Source organism: Saccostrea echinata, unplaced genomic scaffold, assembly GCF_033153115.1.
Source record: "Saccostrea echinata isolate AGI-Se365-2 ecotype Australia unplaced genomic scaffold, CSIRO_AGI_Sech_v1 ptg000054l, whole genome shotgun sequence".
NCBI classification, from domain to species: Eukaryota; Metazoa; Mollusca; class Bivalvia; order Ostreida; family Ostreidae; genus Saccostrea; species Saccostrea echinata.
In genome coordinates, this window is record NW_026889803.1 from 28,086,727 (window position 1) to 28,104,677 (window position 17,951).

At 32.0% G+C, this 17,951-nt stretch overlaps 1 protein-coding gene across 1 annotated transcript; it reads right to left on the reverse strand.

Annotated features, from left to right (window-relative positions):
- Window positions 1–618: 618 nt before the first annotated feature.
- LOC133204756 (mesenchyme-specific cell surface glycoprotein-like) lies at window positions 619–15,545 on the reverse strand. The gene is made up of 12 exons (XM_061340498.1): window positions 15,335–15,545; window positions 14,275–14,496; window positions 11,799–11,997; window positions 11,413–11,542; window positions 6,327–6,441; window positions 5,694–5,879; window positions 5,506–5,574; window positions 5,184–5,419; window positions 3,234–3,454; window positions 3,028–3,131; window positions 1,695–1,721; window positions 619–846 (listed from the first exon to the last, which is right to left on the reverse strand). Exons 1-12 carry the CDS (start codon window positions 15,543–15,545, stop codon window positions 797–799), a joined length of 1,770 nt encoding a protein of 589 aa, XP_061196482.1. The 3' UTR covers window positions 619–796.
- Window positions 15,546–17,951: the final 2,406 nt, after the last annotated feature.

Below are 17,951 nucleotides of genomic sequence, written 5' to 3' on the forward strand. Positions count from 1 at the left end.
TTGAAAGATGACACAAAATTTTCACTAATTCTTAAATATATTCTTAAATATATCCCCTTAAAAGAGGAATGACCCTTCATTTGAAAAAAAAATCTTGAATTCCCTTCACCCAAGGATGCTTTGTGGCAAGTTTGGTCAAAATTGGCCCAGTGGTTCTTGAGAAGAAGTCGAAAATGTGAAAAGTTTACAGACGGACAGACAGACGGACGCCTGACAAAATGTTATCAGAAAGCTCACTTGAGCTCAGGTGAGCTAGAAAGTGTTAGCTTAGCTTGTGAATGCATTTAGTTCGTTATGTTATAAATAGCACATGTACATCACTATTGGATTGGCTTGTCAAGAGGAAGAGATATTACTCCCGAGACATGAAGTTGCACCAGCTCTGTACAAAGGTTAGCCTGGTCCCCAGGGACAGGGAACCAGGCTATACATAGGTATACAACGATAACAAATTTTAAACAGATTCAGACAAAGCCAACTAACGACTTACCTAATGTAGTAGAAATAGAATACAAAAAAAAAAGGAAAATGAAAACGAATTATGAAACTCGGAAACATCGAACAAACTGGTATAAGATACGTTTTGATTTGTGAACAATTTTACTAAATTTACCTTATCTTTTTAAATCATTCTCAAACATGTACAGTAGCAAAGATCCCATAGGTAGTTGACAAACTGTACAGGTATTGTCGTATCAATTGAAATGAATTGAAAAATGCAACAAAGAAAACCACTGCTCGACGTAAAAAAAACTTAAATTAACAGTCATAAAAAGATAATAACAGCGTATTTATTTTAGATCCACACTGTTATTAACAGGAAAATGAAGACGACCACGCCCCAATCTGAAAAGACATGAACAGTTGTGAAAAAAATAGACTTGGAAATAATAATAATACAATTACAAAAAATTCAAGTTTAGAAGCCTTATGTTGTATTCTATTGAACGCTCCTAGTATAATGACACAAGCACAGCACAGTATAAATATACAAAATACATTATGTTTCATAATAATTATTTATTGTGGATACAAGGTGACGTCAAATGAAAAGTTGCCAACGTTAAATATTCATTCCCTATTATTTAACATAAATATATTCACTTTTCCATCACAATGAGAATACAAGACATTGTTAAGGGAAAATATTATATAGTTATTAAATGGATATGAGGTCAATAATAATTTTGTCAGCCCAAACGAAAGAACTGTTGCACAGGACGCAGCCCGATGGCAACAGTTCTTATTCTTACTGAGGGTTGACAAAATGAACATCATCATACCCCTTAATAACAATATTATTATACCGAAAAAGATCCTGGTTAAACGATCTATTAATCAAGTTATTATTTAATTTATTCACTTTCACATTAACACCACCATCATTTCTTGAAAACAATAATTATGTTATCAAAAATAGACAAATTTATTATTGATAAGGATTATGTGTGGTAACAAAAATCGGTATATTCATTAGTAAAATAAATTTAAGTTTTAAAACTGTCTATGGTTTGACGCTTTGAACACGTTTGCAAATAAAACGCATTAGCGACCCTAACAGGATGAATACTAGTAATAGCTTTTCGCCCTTGGAGAATAGTCCAGATAGCATGTTTTTATGCTGCTTGGCGATATATATTTCATCTTATAACCCTTATATAGGAGTAAATCACACTAAGGTATAATAAACTTACCTAAATGGACTTGAGATGAACCATTAACTGAAACATTTTCAGGAAATAATGCTAAAAATTATAAATATTTTATACAGAAAAAAAAAAATTAGGGATGTCAATTTTATTCGAACAGCTTAGTCGAATAGTCGGAGGCTTTAGTCGAACGATAGTCGAATATTCGTTAAAATTTAAATTAATTTTTCATGTCATTTTCACTATTTGTCTTTATAGACTAGTTGTACAATATTAAACATACGCTATCACCATTAAACAACGAATTTCTGAAACGTAGTACAGTGTAAAATAAATACTGTACATTTACATTTATCCAACGCATTTGATTTCAAAATTAATATAATATTTACTGCACATTTTATCTAAATGCAGGATATAAAACGCTTGCATTTGTCCTTTCTTTTCATAACGATAGTTCATGTACCCGTTAATTGAAGCCATTTCTACATGTATCAGTGACCTTTGACTGGTAAACAATTAAAGCGTGCCTCTTATAAAAACAGAGAGCTTGCGATAAATTTTAATTATGAGATTTTACGCAAATAATCAATACAATCTTAAAAAGACTGCATGATATTAATATCAGAAAGAAACACAATTTAATTACGCTCATAACTGTCCCCCAATTTACATGTATTTACAATTTTGTAACAGCTATTTAATTATTCTTTATGAATAGTTGCATTACGTCAGATCTTATGGGATTGCAGGTTGAAACTTTATAATTTGAATCTACAAAAACAAACAATTCTTGAACTTCCTCTCCATTTACAACAATAAGTGGTAGACAATCCTTGATTATCATGTTTGTGATAGCAACATTTTTCTTTCCGGCTCTGCTTTTTGGGGCATTTTGCGGAGAACTTACGTAAGAAAAGTTTCACTTGAAGACTGTGTTTACTATATGTATGTTTGACGGATTCGGCATATGATACATCATATTTGATGTTCCACTGCAGAATACAAGTTCAGTTTCACATAACCTTGAAAACGTACTTTTAACTGTTTTTCCATCCTTAAATCTTTTAAAGTATTCCAAAAACTGAAGACCTTTTAGGCATATTTGCCGCACATAAATCGATATAAAGATAATTTCCTTTGAACAGTTAAACCATACCCTGAGTTTTACTTACGCGAACAATGATCTGTATATAAATGAAATGGGCGAATCCAAGTTTATTACCTTGAATTTAAAATTACTTTCAGGTAACACATTTTTAACAAATAACCGACTAAAGAAATTTTAGTTGATAGTCGGTATGATCGAACGATAGTCGAGTATTCGAATATTCGTTGACATCTCTAAAAAAAAAATACGTTTCTTGATGCTGCTTACCATTGTTAAGACCTTTTACTTCAAGAATGGAGAGAGTTCCACTTGCAGAACCAGCCACCAATAAAAGAGATCTTCCTGTTGGACTTTGATTTGGTGGGATGTATCTAAAATCATATTTTTTGTTGAAAAATTAAGACGGCATTTAATCTATAATTGTGTGAATGAAAAAGTAATAATAAAAGTCTGATGTTTTAAAGTTTTCTCACTTTAGATCCTCTGGATCTATACAGCTAATGGTTCTCTGGTCAAAAGCCTGTGTCCATGTTCCCTCCGAGGTAGGTATGTCCCAAAACACACTTTCGAGTTTTGGCGTGGTTATATCTCCATCAAATGAGTATATACTGATAGAACCTGGTCTTTCGTTTCCAAGGAAGAGAATAACTTTATCGCCATCATTGGCAACAGTAAGACTTTCACTCTCAGGGCCCTTCAAATTATAAATGGAATTTAATCAAAAAATAATTACATGTATAATCAATTTCTTATTTAAAGTTAAGTAGTTCATTCCATTTCATTTTACGAAATGCGACAGAGTTTATTATACAATGCTTAGAAAATTTTAATGCTGAAAAGAATCATTTTAAGAATAGAATTAATAATTACACGCTTTAAGATACGTGTATATACATTTAGTACAATACTGTTCTAGAAATCAAAACAACAAGAGGCCCATGGGCCATATCGCTCACCTGAGCACTGTGGCTAGAAAAAAAGCAAATCAGTATTGAAAAGCTTTAATGCATAAGTGGTCCCGACCTACCCTTAAAAGGGACGGGGGGTGGGGGTGGTGGTGGTGAGAGGGGTTATGTTTGAACAAAATTGAATCTGACTAAAGATGCTTACATATTTCTTGGTCTGTGACTTTTTTCCCTTCAAGTTTGAACTTTCATTATGGTCCCATCCTACCCCCAGGGGTCATGGTTTGAACAAATCTGAATCTACACTACATGTATCTGAGGATGTTTCAGTATAATTATGACCAATCATAGCTTAGCTGTTCTTAAGAAGAAGATTTTAAAAAATAATTTCTATGTATTCCTATGCATACTTTTATCACCAATTGTGGCCCCACCCTATCCCAAGAGGATCATGATTTTTTTCAAAATGAATCTACACTACCTTAGGATACTTCCGAATAGTTAATAACCAATCATGGCTTTGCTATTCTTGAGAAGATTTTTTTCTATATATTCCTATGTAAAACTTTGATCGTCCATTGTGGCCTCATCCTACCCTCGGGGGTCATGATTGGAACAAATTTGAATTTACACCATCTGAGGATGCTTCCATATAAATATGACCAATCATGGCTTTGCCGTTCTTGAGAAGAAGATTTTTTTAAAAAAATTTCCTATATACTCCTATGTTAAACTTTGATTGTCCATTGTGGGTCCACTCTACCCCAGTAGGTAATGATTTGAACAAACTTGAATCTACACCACCTGAGGATGTTTCCACATAAATATGACCAATCATTGCTTTGCTGTTCTTGAGAAGAAGATTTTTCCTATATATTCCTATATAAAACTTTGATCGTCCATTGTGGCCCCACTTACCCCCAGAGGTCATGATATGAACAAACCTGAATCTACACCACTTGAAGATGTATCCATATAAATATGACCAATCATGGCTTTGCTGTTCTTGAGAAGAAGATTTTTAAAGATTTCTGGTATATATTCCTATGTAAACATTTATCATCCATTGTGACCCCACCCCTACCCCTTGGGGTCATAATTTGAACAAAGTTGAATCTTCTCTACCTGAGGATGATTCCATATGAGTGTCATCTTTCCTGGCCCAGTGGTTCTTGAGAAGAAGATTTTTAAAAGATGCCATTAATTTTTCACTAATTTGTAATTATCTCCCCTTGGAAGAGGGCGTGGTCCTTCATTTGAACAAAATTAAATACCCTTTACCCAAGAATACTTTGTGCAAAGTTTGTTGAAATTGGCCCAGTAGTTTTGGGAAGAAGATGAAATTGTGAAAAGTTTACAACAACAAAGGCGCCGCCGCCGACGACTACGACAACAACGACGACAGACAACGGACAAATTTCGATCAGAAAAGCTCACTTGAGCCTTCGGTTCAGGTGAGATAACAATTTATTATGAGACACTTGATAAAACAGCAATACAATACTGCTTGTTAATTACTTTGTCGTCTGATCTGGAATCCATGGTAGCCTTGATATCTTCTTCAGTCTTTGCTTCTCCATTGAAAAGATCAGGTCTTCTTTGGGCATGCGTGTCCTCTATATTACTTCCACTATCATAAACTTGAGACATTGTTTCAGTTCTCCAAACAGAAAATCCCCGTCCACCAAATGTGTACAATTTTTCAAAGGTACCATTGTTTAATCGTCCATTCTCTTTCGTTAATTTAAGCCTACCTTTGAAACAAACACAATATGAAATACATGTACTAGTGTATGGAATATTTTTTTTATTTATTACTTTGAAAGCAAAGTGGGTTTACCTAGAATTGCATCATCCAATATATTCTTCACATCATTCTGCAACGCCCACTTTCTCACTTCGGAGTTATCTATCAAGACAATTATACATTAAATTATCAACAACATTTATAGGGATTTATATATCAGATGCAATACGAGAAGAAAAGATTTCAATGATAACATATGACAACCAAAAACACCACAGTACTTGAAAGAATGATATCTTTAGCTCTGGTTTCTTCGCTAAAACCGGTCTTATACAAAGAATAATCGGAGTAGTCTTTGCTGTCTCCTTCGTTAGCTGTAATGATGTATTCAACATCGTTCATATTCATCACATGTATGGCGTCAGGTTGATACATCCCGTACACCGGAAGTGTTCTGATATTAATTCCTGTTGGGAAAACCAATATTATTCAGCTGTACATCTAGTGCATGATAAAAACTGTTAAATCATTGTACCAGCTTAAAACATTTTCAGTATGAGTATGACAATAATGGTCATGGATTTTTAGCAACTTGGATGAGAGATGTTCTTCCATTTTATTTCTTTCAAATCTATGATATGTCGAAAACCGGTATCATATCTACTTAATTTGTGTGTATCATTTAATTTAGGAGAAAAGGCAAAACGAAAATTCGAAGTTGCAATTGCTCCCTCCCCCTCTCAAATAAAAAATTTTCATATTCAAAAAAAAAGAAAGAAAGAAAGATCATTAATTATTATCGACATATATTTCCGAATATAAAGAAGCTGATTTAACTTTAATTATATGCAAATGTATATGCTGAAAATGATAATTTTAAAAATATATCTTCATTTTATTTCTGTAACATGTACCATTGTCTTTGTCACTGGCATCAAGTTTAGAATTCCTCCAGTCTTTAAAACCAAGTCCATGAATTGCTGTTATGTTTTCTGTCTCTAAATCTACTTCTGCTATTGCATTGTTTTCCTGCAAGTTTGATAGAAATTCAATTTTAATGCTTCAGAATTTTTTTTAACAAATTAACTTTATAATAGATAGATAACTATCAGCAACCGTTCTTAAATATTGTTAAATATATAAGTGATGGATGTTTAAGTTCATATTTTGTCTATTTTTCCTCGCCCAATTAAATATTTTGTTTAAGTTTTGAACTTTTTTCCCTTGATTGCCTTGTAATTTGCCAATTGTTATTCATGTACATATGTACATGCTATTGATTATTTTCCACTATTATGTTTGTGTTTTTTCCCGCTTTTTCTTATGTATCTTGTTTATCAATCATATTTTCCCCATGCATAATTGTTAATCAGCCTACAAATGCACAATACTATATTGAGAGTGTGTAATTGTAAACTCGAAAGTAGGGTTTTAACATCAATTCTCTGTAAGGACTAAAATTTTACTGTAGGGCTGTGGCACACACCATGAGCGATTTTCATGCAACTTTTTCAGGTGATTAATGCCCATACATTATGACATAGTCAACATTCAAAATTAAGGTTACTACCTTGGTTGCCATGGTAACGGGCTAATATAGATTTTTGCCCCATTTCCTCTCAATTCAAGCATAAAAATGCTATATACTTGATTTCATGTGATTTAATCATCTTTATTATTTTGAGATAATTCATACATTATATGAATAGAACAAATGAAGCACTATATAACACAATAACAAAAAATTCTACAAGTTGCTGCAAATTCTTCAATTGATGGCTTGAAGATGACCAAATTCTTACATTTTGAAAATGGTCATTTTTACCCTATATTTCAAGAAGTCTCTAAAGAAATGCAGGCAATTCAAGAAAAAATCACCTGAAATTTTAAAAACGCCATAATAATATTAGTTAACTTTTATGAAAAGTAGAGTGGGGATTTATTTCGTTTTCGATATTTTTAACTTCTAAAATTGGCATTTTGCCAAATAATATTTTGTTCAAAATGTTACTAGACACTGGTTGTTTTATAAAATTTCTTTTCCAAACATTTTTCTCACCAATAAATAAGACAAACCGAATGATTAATATACATTATTAAAGATAATAAATAAGATAAAACTAAATTAATTGAATTATTGTTTCTCTATGATCCTTTACAAAGGGCAGATAACTCAAAATCTAAAGAAAATTAGCTATTCAACTTTTCACTGAACTTATTTCAGTAAACAACATTTTCAAATACTAGATAAACAATGGAAAAAGATAATGGATAAAAACTCTAATGATACTTTTTCAACCAAAAAATAATAAATAGATAATAAATTGTTACTTTTTCATACATAGGTAGGTAGATATGAATTTAGCAGGTTTAGTATTTGATAAGCTAATGTTGATTTCCTCCATTTAAATTTTGCTTGTTCCCATGCAGATGCATATCTTTATATATTAATTCTATTTGGTTAAAGAAATTTAGAATTATTTAGACTGACCATGAATTAACACCCTATTAAAAATAAAACCATTAATGTATAGTCTTACAATCAGAAAACATACACATATTCATGTGTATATGTATAATTTTATCATTACTTTGAAAAAACATTTTTTTTTTCAAATTATTAATCAAGCAAGAATCTACATCTAAACATTATCCAAAATGTGTATTTAGAGATACACAAAATGTAGAAAATAGCTGTTATATAACAATTTTGTAGACAATAGAAACAGCTAAGCTTGATGTTTCCATGATATCTCTTTACATCAGAGGTTGACCATTATGTGGTGTTGTGTCTGACCAGTCAAGAAGAATTTTAAATGGGTTTGAAAAGTGATGCTTGAAATAATCATCTTCATGTTTTCCCCTGGAATAAAAAAAAACATACATGTATACTTCAATTAAAAATCAATTGTTTAATATCTACTACATTTTTCATGTGATAACAAATACAAGCATAAAAACATATCTATTTTTATTAAAATGTATATACATGTAATTCTAAACTAGTAGTTAGTATTTACACCTTGAAATAAATTGCCTCAAAATTCCTGCATGTGTACTTAAAAAAGCAGGCTTCATATCACTAGGTGCTTGGGGACGGGACCCCCCCCCCCTCCCCTGCGTTCCATACCCCAAGGGTTCTCCCCGACTTTTTCTTATATAATAAAAATATTTTTAAAACTTTTAGTATCAGAGAGTATGAATTTTTATAAAAGGTTAGTTTTAGGTTATATTTTGGATTTTTCAATTGTAATACTTTGTGAATGTGTCATTATATAAATAGTGCACGTTTTTGAGGGTAACAGTTGAAATTGACACCCCAAGGAAAACTATTGTCAACCGACGCGTCAGCGGAGGTTGACAATGGTTTTCCGAGGGGTGTCAATTTCAACTGTTACCCTCAAAAACGTGCACTATTTATTTTATTATACTGAATGTCTTATTGATTTCGGATATCATACAAAAAATTCGGAGATCGTCGTTAAGTTCACGCTTAGAAAGCTTTCACACTCCCCACTTCTATTTTTTCAATAAGAAAGCTTCGGAAAAGATTTACCAACCTCTTTTTTGTTTGTTTGCTACTCAAAAAGTCCTTTATCATCTAAAGTTTGCACTCGCAAGGATGTTTCGTCTGTCGTTTGTTGTTTTCAAGTAAGCTACATCGGACGCAAGCTTTTATTGACGTCGTTTATTCGACTTCTTTCAAACGCACAACCGACGTTTTGAGAATTCTACGGTGAACCGTACGCGCATCATTTGAACGCATGTGATATTTTCGTAATGTTACCCGTTGTCAAGTGTGTTGCTAATGCTGAGGGTAACATTACGGATTGTTAAATGCCTCTAAACCAATCAGATTTTAGTATTTAACATGAAAGTATAATAAAGAAAAATATTTTATATAAAAAAAAATCGAGGAGAACCCTTGGGGTACGGAACGCGGGGGAGTGGGGGGGGGGCGTCCCCAAGCACCTGTTTTTCATATTTTATCGCTTTTGGCGCAGACAAAAATGCGCTAATTAATGAAAACCGTAAATAAATCAGAAATAAATACAATACATGGCGTAGACGTATGTAATGCTAATTCATGATTACACCAACCATTACATACCCAGTGATTGCGCTAAATTTTGAATACGCCAATTTATGTACACATACAGTATTTTCATTGTAGCCAATTGCAAGATAAAAGTATCTGAAACAATTTACCATCACCTACTCCAATTTGTATTTCTTTTCATAATTACTACACCCCCAGAATTTGTCAAAATCATGACTTTTATAAAAGATTTGATAAATTCATTGTGGTAGTTGGCATTAAAAAATGAAAAATGCTATTCATTTCCATATCCAGACAATTGTTATATTTAAAAAAAATCACCTGCTTTTTACTGAAAATATTTCTCTGTGTATCTGTTAATCTTCTTATTTTCTTTTCAAAGCACCAGTACATCTAAAATATGTTTAAAATATTTTTTTTCAAATTTAAGAAATTCATTCTTATTGTCAATCATGAATACATACATTTACATGGGTATATCGTATTTATATCTTATTAGTGTGTATATATTTATAGCTGCAGTTAAATATTTTGTTCTTTTACAGTGAATCTGATTTGTATGACTTCTTTTTAGATTAAAAAAAAATTATGTGTTTCCGTTGAGTCGACCATCTCTAATTTTTACCCAACACCCCTACTAATTTTTAAGCCAAATCAGATTTTAAACTGTACAACGTTACCAAATATATATACATGTATATATATATTTAAATTGCCTTGTGTATATTTTTCATTACATACAAACTTACATCTTCTATAACATTCTCCTCCTTTTGATAAACTTTGTAGTTATGATTTGCCAAAGTAAGTTGCTTTCTGAAGCAAGCACAAATTCCTTTAATGCAAATATATTAATAAGATATATATCTGGAATGTCCTGCTAACATGGTGATCTTTGAATATAGACCACTTAAGTCTATTATATAAAAAGAATATTTAATTTAAAAATTATGTCAGATTATTTGAAAAAGCTTCTAACATGTAGTTTTTATACACAATGAATATTTGAAAACATAAAAATATATACCTGTGCCTAGGGTTGTTCTAACACTGACTGCCGTATCTTCTGCTTGTTGTTTTCCTCAAATTGTATCTTGCATTTTTCTCATGGGTTTTAGAGTACAAAGTATTTTGCCATTCACACTTGAATTCCATTTTGAAAAGTTGAAAAACACACCATTTTTCTGTTATTGATTCATATTTACTTTTCTGGCGTCTGTTTTTGCCACATGTTGTTATAAACTTCTTTAGACTTCAATACAGGAGAGTCAACAAAGGGAAATAACACCAGTTTAATTTTTTGTTTTCAGTGCAAAAGAGTCAGCAAAGGGAAATAACTCTAGGTTAAATTTTAGGAAAAGTTATAATTTGAGGGGATTGGAATATAACTTTTAACTGATTTCCCCAACTCAAATCTTTTTGCATCTTTTAGATCTAAGCTCGATCTTACTAAAAAGATCTTTTTTCTAAGTTTAAATTGCCTGCAAAAATTTATGTGCATATCAAGAAATAGGCACCTTTGTATTCATTTTTATGACAAATTCATGTAAATTGATCTGTATCATATTAAAAACCTTGGGTTAAATTGAATAAAATTTAGATGCACAGAAACTTTGATTACTTAGCTATAAAATGAAAACCATGTTATGTTCATAACTTTCCTACATTAAGGAAGCACGGAATTATTTTACATGGTGATGACAATCAGGTCGGTTTTGCCATAACAAAATATTTCAAAGTCGTTGCTATGGAAACCAAGGAGGTACTGCCCAAAATTTACCCACCAATAGTCTTTATATAGGGCATTCTCTAATATTATAGTGATAAAATAAAATTCCATGATAGTGCGTGGCCAAGCATTTTTGGTCCTTACAGAGAATTGATGTTAAAAAGTAAAGTGCATATGCAGTTCATTGCGTATTGTAAATAATCGTTTGTACCTGAAGGCAAACATAGGCTTTCTTTTCATCTTTGCTGTATGTGATATATTCTGGTTCTAAATCTTGAGAGAACGAATTATTATTTTCTTTATAGATAAACCGTACACCATATTTTGACAGGTCTTCCCATCTGCAAACGGTAAGATAAATTAATCATTATAAAGTACAAGGTACTAAAAATATGCCAAGACAGAAATAATAAGAAAACGTACGACATTTTTAGACATGTACAAATGATCTTCATAATAAATATACTACATAAGCGAGGCAGTGGCCACAATTGATTTAAAGGATAGAAAGCAAATATAATGCATGTTCTGTTAATCAGAATCACTTACTCTTTAGCCAAGATTAGTACTTTTGATCAGTGACTAATACAATCATACCTATCATTAAAGCTGTGGAAATTCAGCCTTTTATATGAATAGTTTGAGGTTGAGATGTTTTGACCATGAAACTTCAAAAGTCCAACACCACCTTCAGGGTCCACTAATTCACCGTCTCTGGCAAAAGCTTCCGCCTCCAAGGCAATTAGAACAGTGCTACAATTTGAGGAAGGCAGAAGCATGTCTGGTAGAGATCCCACTGTATAATAGTAAGATTTGATTCAAATTATCAGATCTTATTCTGGTCAGTGCGATAAACTTCAATCAATTTAAAAACCTTCTATATAATTCAATTAATTACCAAATGGTTTTTCCAAAATTTTATGAATTTTTAATTTAGTGCTAATGTGTATTTAGTGTTAACACTATGTTTTAGATCATAAAAACAATACTAAAATTATATAAAACTAGATGAAATCCCCCCCTCCCCCTGTTTTTGTAAAAAATTGAAAAATAACAATTTCATTAATGGACGTTTATTGTGAAACCTGTTATACTATGTTATGGGTATTGTACTTCAGATGCTCTTATTTCGTTTCCGTCAAGTATAAAAACAGCGAATATGCACATTTTACTGATAAATTGATTTGGGGGGGGGGTTAAAAATCACAGGTACTTGGGTCTTGTTTATAAGCTTATTGATATGTAAAAAATGTACTTTACTTTTTTTTTTACATATCAATAAGGTACATACATATTTATAAACCAAGATCCAAGTAACTGTGTAAAAATTAGCTTTTAACGACATATGAATAGGCCGAGTATTTGATACAAAAGACTGTATTCAGAAAAAAAAATGAAATGTGTCGATTAAAGCACAAAATTTTACACCTTTAATTGTATTTGAACAATACCTTATTCATTAATTTTCTCTTTTCATGTAAGGAAGTTTATTACGAAGTACAAATTGTACTTCGGGTTCATTGCCACGATGCTCTAAGTAAGGAATATATATATACAAATTTTACCGATAAATTTATTAGGAAAACCTTCTACATATTTATGTACATATATATGTAATAGTCTTTCGATATATAAATATATTCACAACTTAGAGTGTTATCAATGATTTATCATTATTTCAATGACCATGCATTCACACAAAAGCTTATGTTCATGCAGCTATAATCGCCTCGTTTTTCTTTTTAACATCGGACTCGATACTATATGATGTTCTAGAAGTTTCCGTCAATATTAAGATCGGTGAATGACGAAAATAATTTGCACGGTTACCTTTTTAATCGCTTATCATAACTTATTTCTTTTATATCATTAAAATCAAGTTTTGATTGAAAAATTCAGTGATGACGTTTTATGAAATAAATAAACGATTGCTTGTTGTCAGTTTCATTAAAAATTGCCTGTAACTTAGATCCGCCAACCGGAAACGCCACCGTACTCACGTTTTTTGCTATTTCATGGCAATCTCTTACCAGAGGGCGTATTACGCTTCGTTACAACAGAGGGTGTATTACGCTTCGCTACAACACCTCTGTTAACGTACGTCTAAATGCCAAGATTCTTGGCAAAACCTACTCTGACCTATTGCATAACAAATTGTAAATTTTAAAGTTATATATTTTAGCTTTAAAATTTAAAGAAAAGTTTATGTATGAAAATTAGAAGAGATATATCTGTATCACCGTATCTTACAAGGGATTATTTCTCGGCGGGATATTGCATCACGCAGACAGCTATGGAGAACGTGGAAAATTTAAAACGCATTGCCGACAAATATCAACATGGTTTAGTTTTTAAAGACAAACATCTTGCAGCATTGACACATATACAGAGAAGTGAAGGTAATATGCTTGTTAATCTTCCTATGCTACGCGTCTCCGCTTTCCGTACCAGGAAGCAAATTCACTTTGAGGGGGCACAACCATACATTTTCAGTTGGGGGGGGGGCACTATCAACTACCAAAATTCCTTGACAAGCAAAAAAAAAAAAAAAAAAAAAGTCATCAGACGTTATTATTGAGGGGGCACAAGCATATAGTAGCTATGTTTTCAATAGTATTCTATGTATCGGTAAAATTATTGGGGGGGGGGGGGCACGGCGCCGTGCCCCCCCCCCCCCCCCGATTCCTACGGCCATGCGTACTACTTTTAGACGTTGACAGAGGTATTAGTGGAGCGAAGCGAAAAACGATACTCTGGGTAGAGATTGTGTATTAGTGGAGCGTAGCGGAAACGATACTCTGGGTAGAGATTGTGTATTAGTGGAGCGTAGCGGAAACGATATTCTGGGTAGAGATTGTGTATTAGTGGAGCGTAGCGGGAACGATACTCTGAGTAGAGATTGATTTCATGGCTGTTTATAGAAAATGAAAGACTTTTAATTTAATGTTAATACGCGAGTTAAATCTAAATATAGTTTACGGACACCATCTTATATATAAGTAAGAACTCTGGTGCACCCGTTTCGGAGTTTGTTTGCAAAATTTATTTATAAGTATAGAAGATATATAAATACCTGTAATATTAAAAACAGTTTTCATTGCATTAGATTTCTTGTTATACTTCTCGAAGACGACCACTCTCCCAGCTTCTCTATCCTGGTTATTATCCAGAGCGACAAACACATGATCCCCACAGAATTCCACGTCAGTGGGATCAGAATCAGCTAAACTGATATTGAAAAGAATCTTCGGGCTTTGGACATTTGAAATGTCGATAACATTAAGTTTGGATGCTCCTGCAAAGAAAAAATATTTAAAAATTTATATTTATGCAGAGGTGGTGTCAGGTTTCTATTTTGATGCTTGTTTTATTTTTTGTCTCATGGAGGAAGTGGTGTGAATTAAATTTTCATCAATTACATGAATAACATTTCTCATTATTTGAATTAAGTCAAAGTGACATTCATGCACTTTTTTGTACAACAATCCATTTGTTTCTGTTTAACATATGAATGCTTGTACGAGATGAACATGCCTCTAGTTCTGTTAAAAACATTTTTATCAACTAAAGAAAGAAAAGAAATAAGATATATATCAGAAATAAGATACATAGTTTTACGTTAAAAGTTCCCTTAATAAGGGGGAGGGGGAGGAAACCAGCTTTTTAACTTTTAATATGGAACTGACAAATTTTGATACAGGTCGGTGTACTCGGGACGGCTGTCCGATTCCCACTGATCATCCAAAACAAATTCAACAGCATATATAACAATTATAGAATGACATGTGTAAAAATGACATTTGGAGATAAATAGATAAAGGTTTTGACACTTGAGTAAACCCTTAAAATAATTGAGGGCCAGATTATCGTCCTTTTGATGTTATTTTGCCTAAAGATAATTTAGCAATATCAAACGATGACAGGTGTTAAACCCAATTGGCTTGGATTATCTGAAATCGCCGATGTTTTAATTCAATAAAGATTAAGAGTCGTAAATTCAATAAAGAAAATGATTTGAAAAGCTCAAGAATTTAGAAAGAGTTGTTCAAAAAACACAAAACAGTAACTTAATTTTAGAAACTAGAAAAACCTCTTATAACAGTAAAATTTTCATCGTGATACTAGGAACTTACCAACGATGTACACTATCTTATCCTGTGAATCATACGCTAATTGTTCGGCAGATCCTCCCCTCAACGAGAAAACAGGTGCCCCAGCAGTATAAGACACAGGTATGTATAAGGTAGATATTTTGTTCAAATGAATATTTCCACATAACACATATGTAGCAAAAACCAACTGTAAGAAAAATGGCACAAAACAGGAAGTGTTTACACCTTCCATATTGAATATATATATATATATAAAAAACTCTACTGTTAACAGTGAACAATAAAATTATTTAGATCCTTGTTCTGAGCTTGTCGGCGTGAGGCCATAAGGATTTTTATGACAATATGTGGTCACCTTGAAATATTTACGTGGGCAGTATGATCTAAACATAATTACAGATGGTAACAAGCACTTATTTCTGTAATACCGCATTAAATGTTTAATTACACATTAAAAAACTTGATCTCTCACTTTCACCTTCTGACTTGTTACACAGATTCCTCGTTTGAATAGGGTCTTTGAATTACTAAATAACTTATCACGATATTAAAATAGCCCTTTACAAAAAACAATGTAACATGACAAACTGAATAAAAATAACATGCATTAATATTCAAAGCATGTAAATTTTAGAATATGGAATTCATTCGTTTACAAATTCAAAAACCATTAAACAGATTTAACACATATAAAATAAAAACAACTTTTAGGTATAACTCAGTCTTCGCCTTAGATGCCAGGGATAAAAGAAGTCTGAGATATAAAAGAGAATGCACTTTATAATAGAGCAATTTTTTGTACATCTTTTTACATTTCAGTGATAAATCTAGATGAATGAAGAATGTTTAACATAAATGTGTGATTTATGAAAATTATTATGCATAAATCAACCTTTGTAAGGTATTTCACTGTAACGATTAGACAGCAAAAAATACTGAACACAAAATATTCCAATTTCTAACTGCCCGAAATGTTCACAGTCCTTATTCTTAACTCCTTGTCCCCACTTCGTAACTGAATTTATTTCACATATTCATGTTCCACTAACACAAATTAATTGATATAGCTTACATCAATTGTTAAAAATATGAATTTTATGGCATATAATCAATATATACGTTTATAAATAAAATAGAAAGGAAAAAAGGATACAGAAAAGGTGGTTGATAAAATAATGTTTGCTGTAATATTAAAAGCTAATATCTTTGATATCAGATATGTGTTTCATTGTATATCTGAAATTCTTTCTTTGGTGAGCGGATGGGTTAAAAGATTCACAATCTAGTTGAATGTTCTACTTTTTCGAAAGGATTCGTAAAGTCAAATTAATATTGATCATATTAAGGCGGCTTTTCTTGCATACCAATCCTTACCTATTATGGCGTATAAATAAGTAAATAGGATAAAAAAGAGCCCTGTGATGAAGTTGCAAAACACTCTTTGGAGAATGGATCGAAAGAATGATAACGTTATTTTATTCTTGCATCTTCTGAACACAATTTATGTTTTAAAGTAAAATGAAATTCATATTCCTACTGACAATGTAGAATAACATACATACTCGTATTATAATTTTCAGCGACAGTAAGGCAGTTACATGTAGGGCACAGAGAAGAAGACTTTTAATTGAGAAGGATAACATCCCGTAAACCTCTTTCAGGAAGGACAAACACAGTCGCAGCAAATGAAAACTACCGATGAAACCGTTTCTTCTGTTGGAAAAAACATCGAATCTCAAAATAAATCATGGATTGAAAAACAACAAAAAATCAATATTTTTTTTTTACTTTCACAAAAGTTAAATATTACGTGCTGGAAACATGGGATTTTTTTAAATCAGTAACGATCCTCCTATAAAAACGGCCACAATAGCTGTATTTCACTTCTATTCCAAATAAATGCGAGAATTTCATCGCCATCAAAAGCAAGTTCATTAACTTGCCTAGATGATCGAGAGGTCTAGCACGCTGGATACAGGTTCCGCAGGGCGAAAGTTCAATCCCAGAACGGGAGGAAGTGGGTATCCCTGTATAATGAATCGCTCTATGCTCTCCTCTATAATAGTATTTCATAACTTACGGCAGTTATGTTGTATAGTTATGGAGTTCATTGTAGACTTCGTGTGCTTTATATATATATATATATATATATATATATATATATATATATATATATATATATATATATATATATATATATATATATAAGGGATGTCAATTTCTAACCGGTTAACCGATTACTCGGTCGGAACGATGTCAATCGGATAGAAAATCTGTAATCGGTTAGTCGAAAAAAATAAAATATATGTAAAATTGAACGCAATCTTCTCAAAATTTATTTTTTAAAAAGAAATCCCTGCTTAAACGTTGATAATTTAGCATTTTCACATATTTATTTAAGCTGAAATAGAGGTAATTATGGCTCTCCGGATTAAAATTGTGCGGTAATTGGTCAGTCACTGATGTGTAAATTACTGTTAAAACACCATGTGTTCCCCGACTGTCCTGTAATTCTTTAATGATAATAATCACCGCTGGGCACTTTGAATTGGTGTGTATCTTTAGCAATTATCTATCAAATTAGATTATTAAACAAACATTGTAAATTAAGTGATACAGTTTAGACTTAGATTTGATT

Bases quoted from the DNA above. Each gene is read 5' to 3' on its own strand.
- LOC133204756 (XM_061340498.1), bottom strand. From the start codon at position 15,545: ATGGAAGGTGTAAACACTTCCTGTTTTGTGCCATTTTTCTTACAGTTG. The intron at 11,998-14,274 runs GTATTTATATAT...ACTATTATACAG, and splicing joins AACTGTTTTTAATATTACAG to TGGGATCTCTACCAGACATG. The intron at 6,442-11,412 runs GTACAAACGATT...TCAAACTTGCAG, and splicing joins AAGCCTATGTTTGCCTTCAG to GAAAACAATGCAATAGCAGA.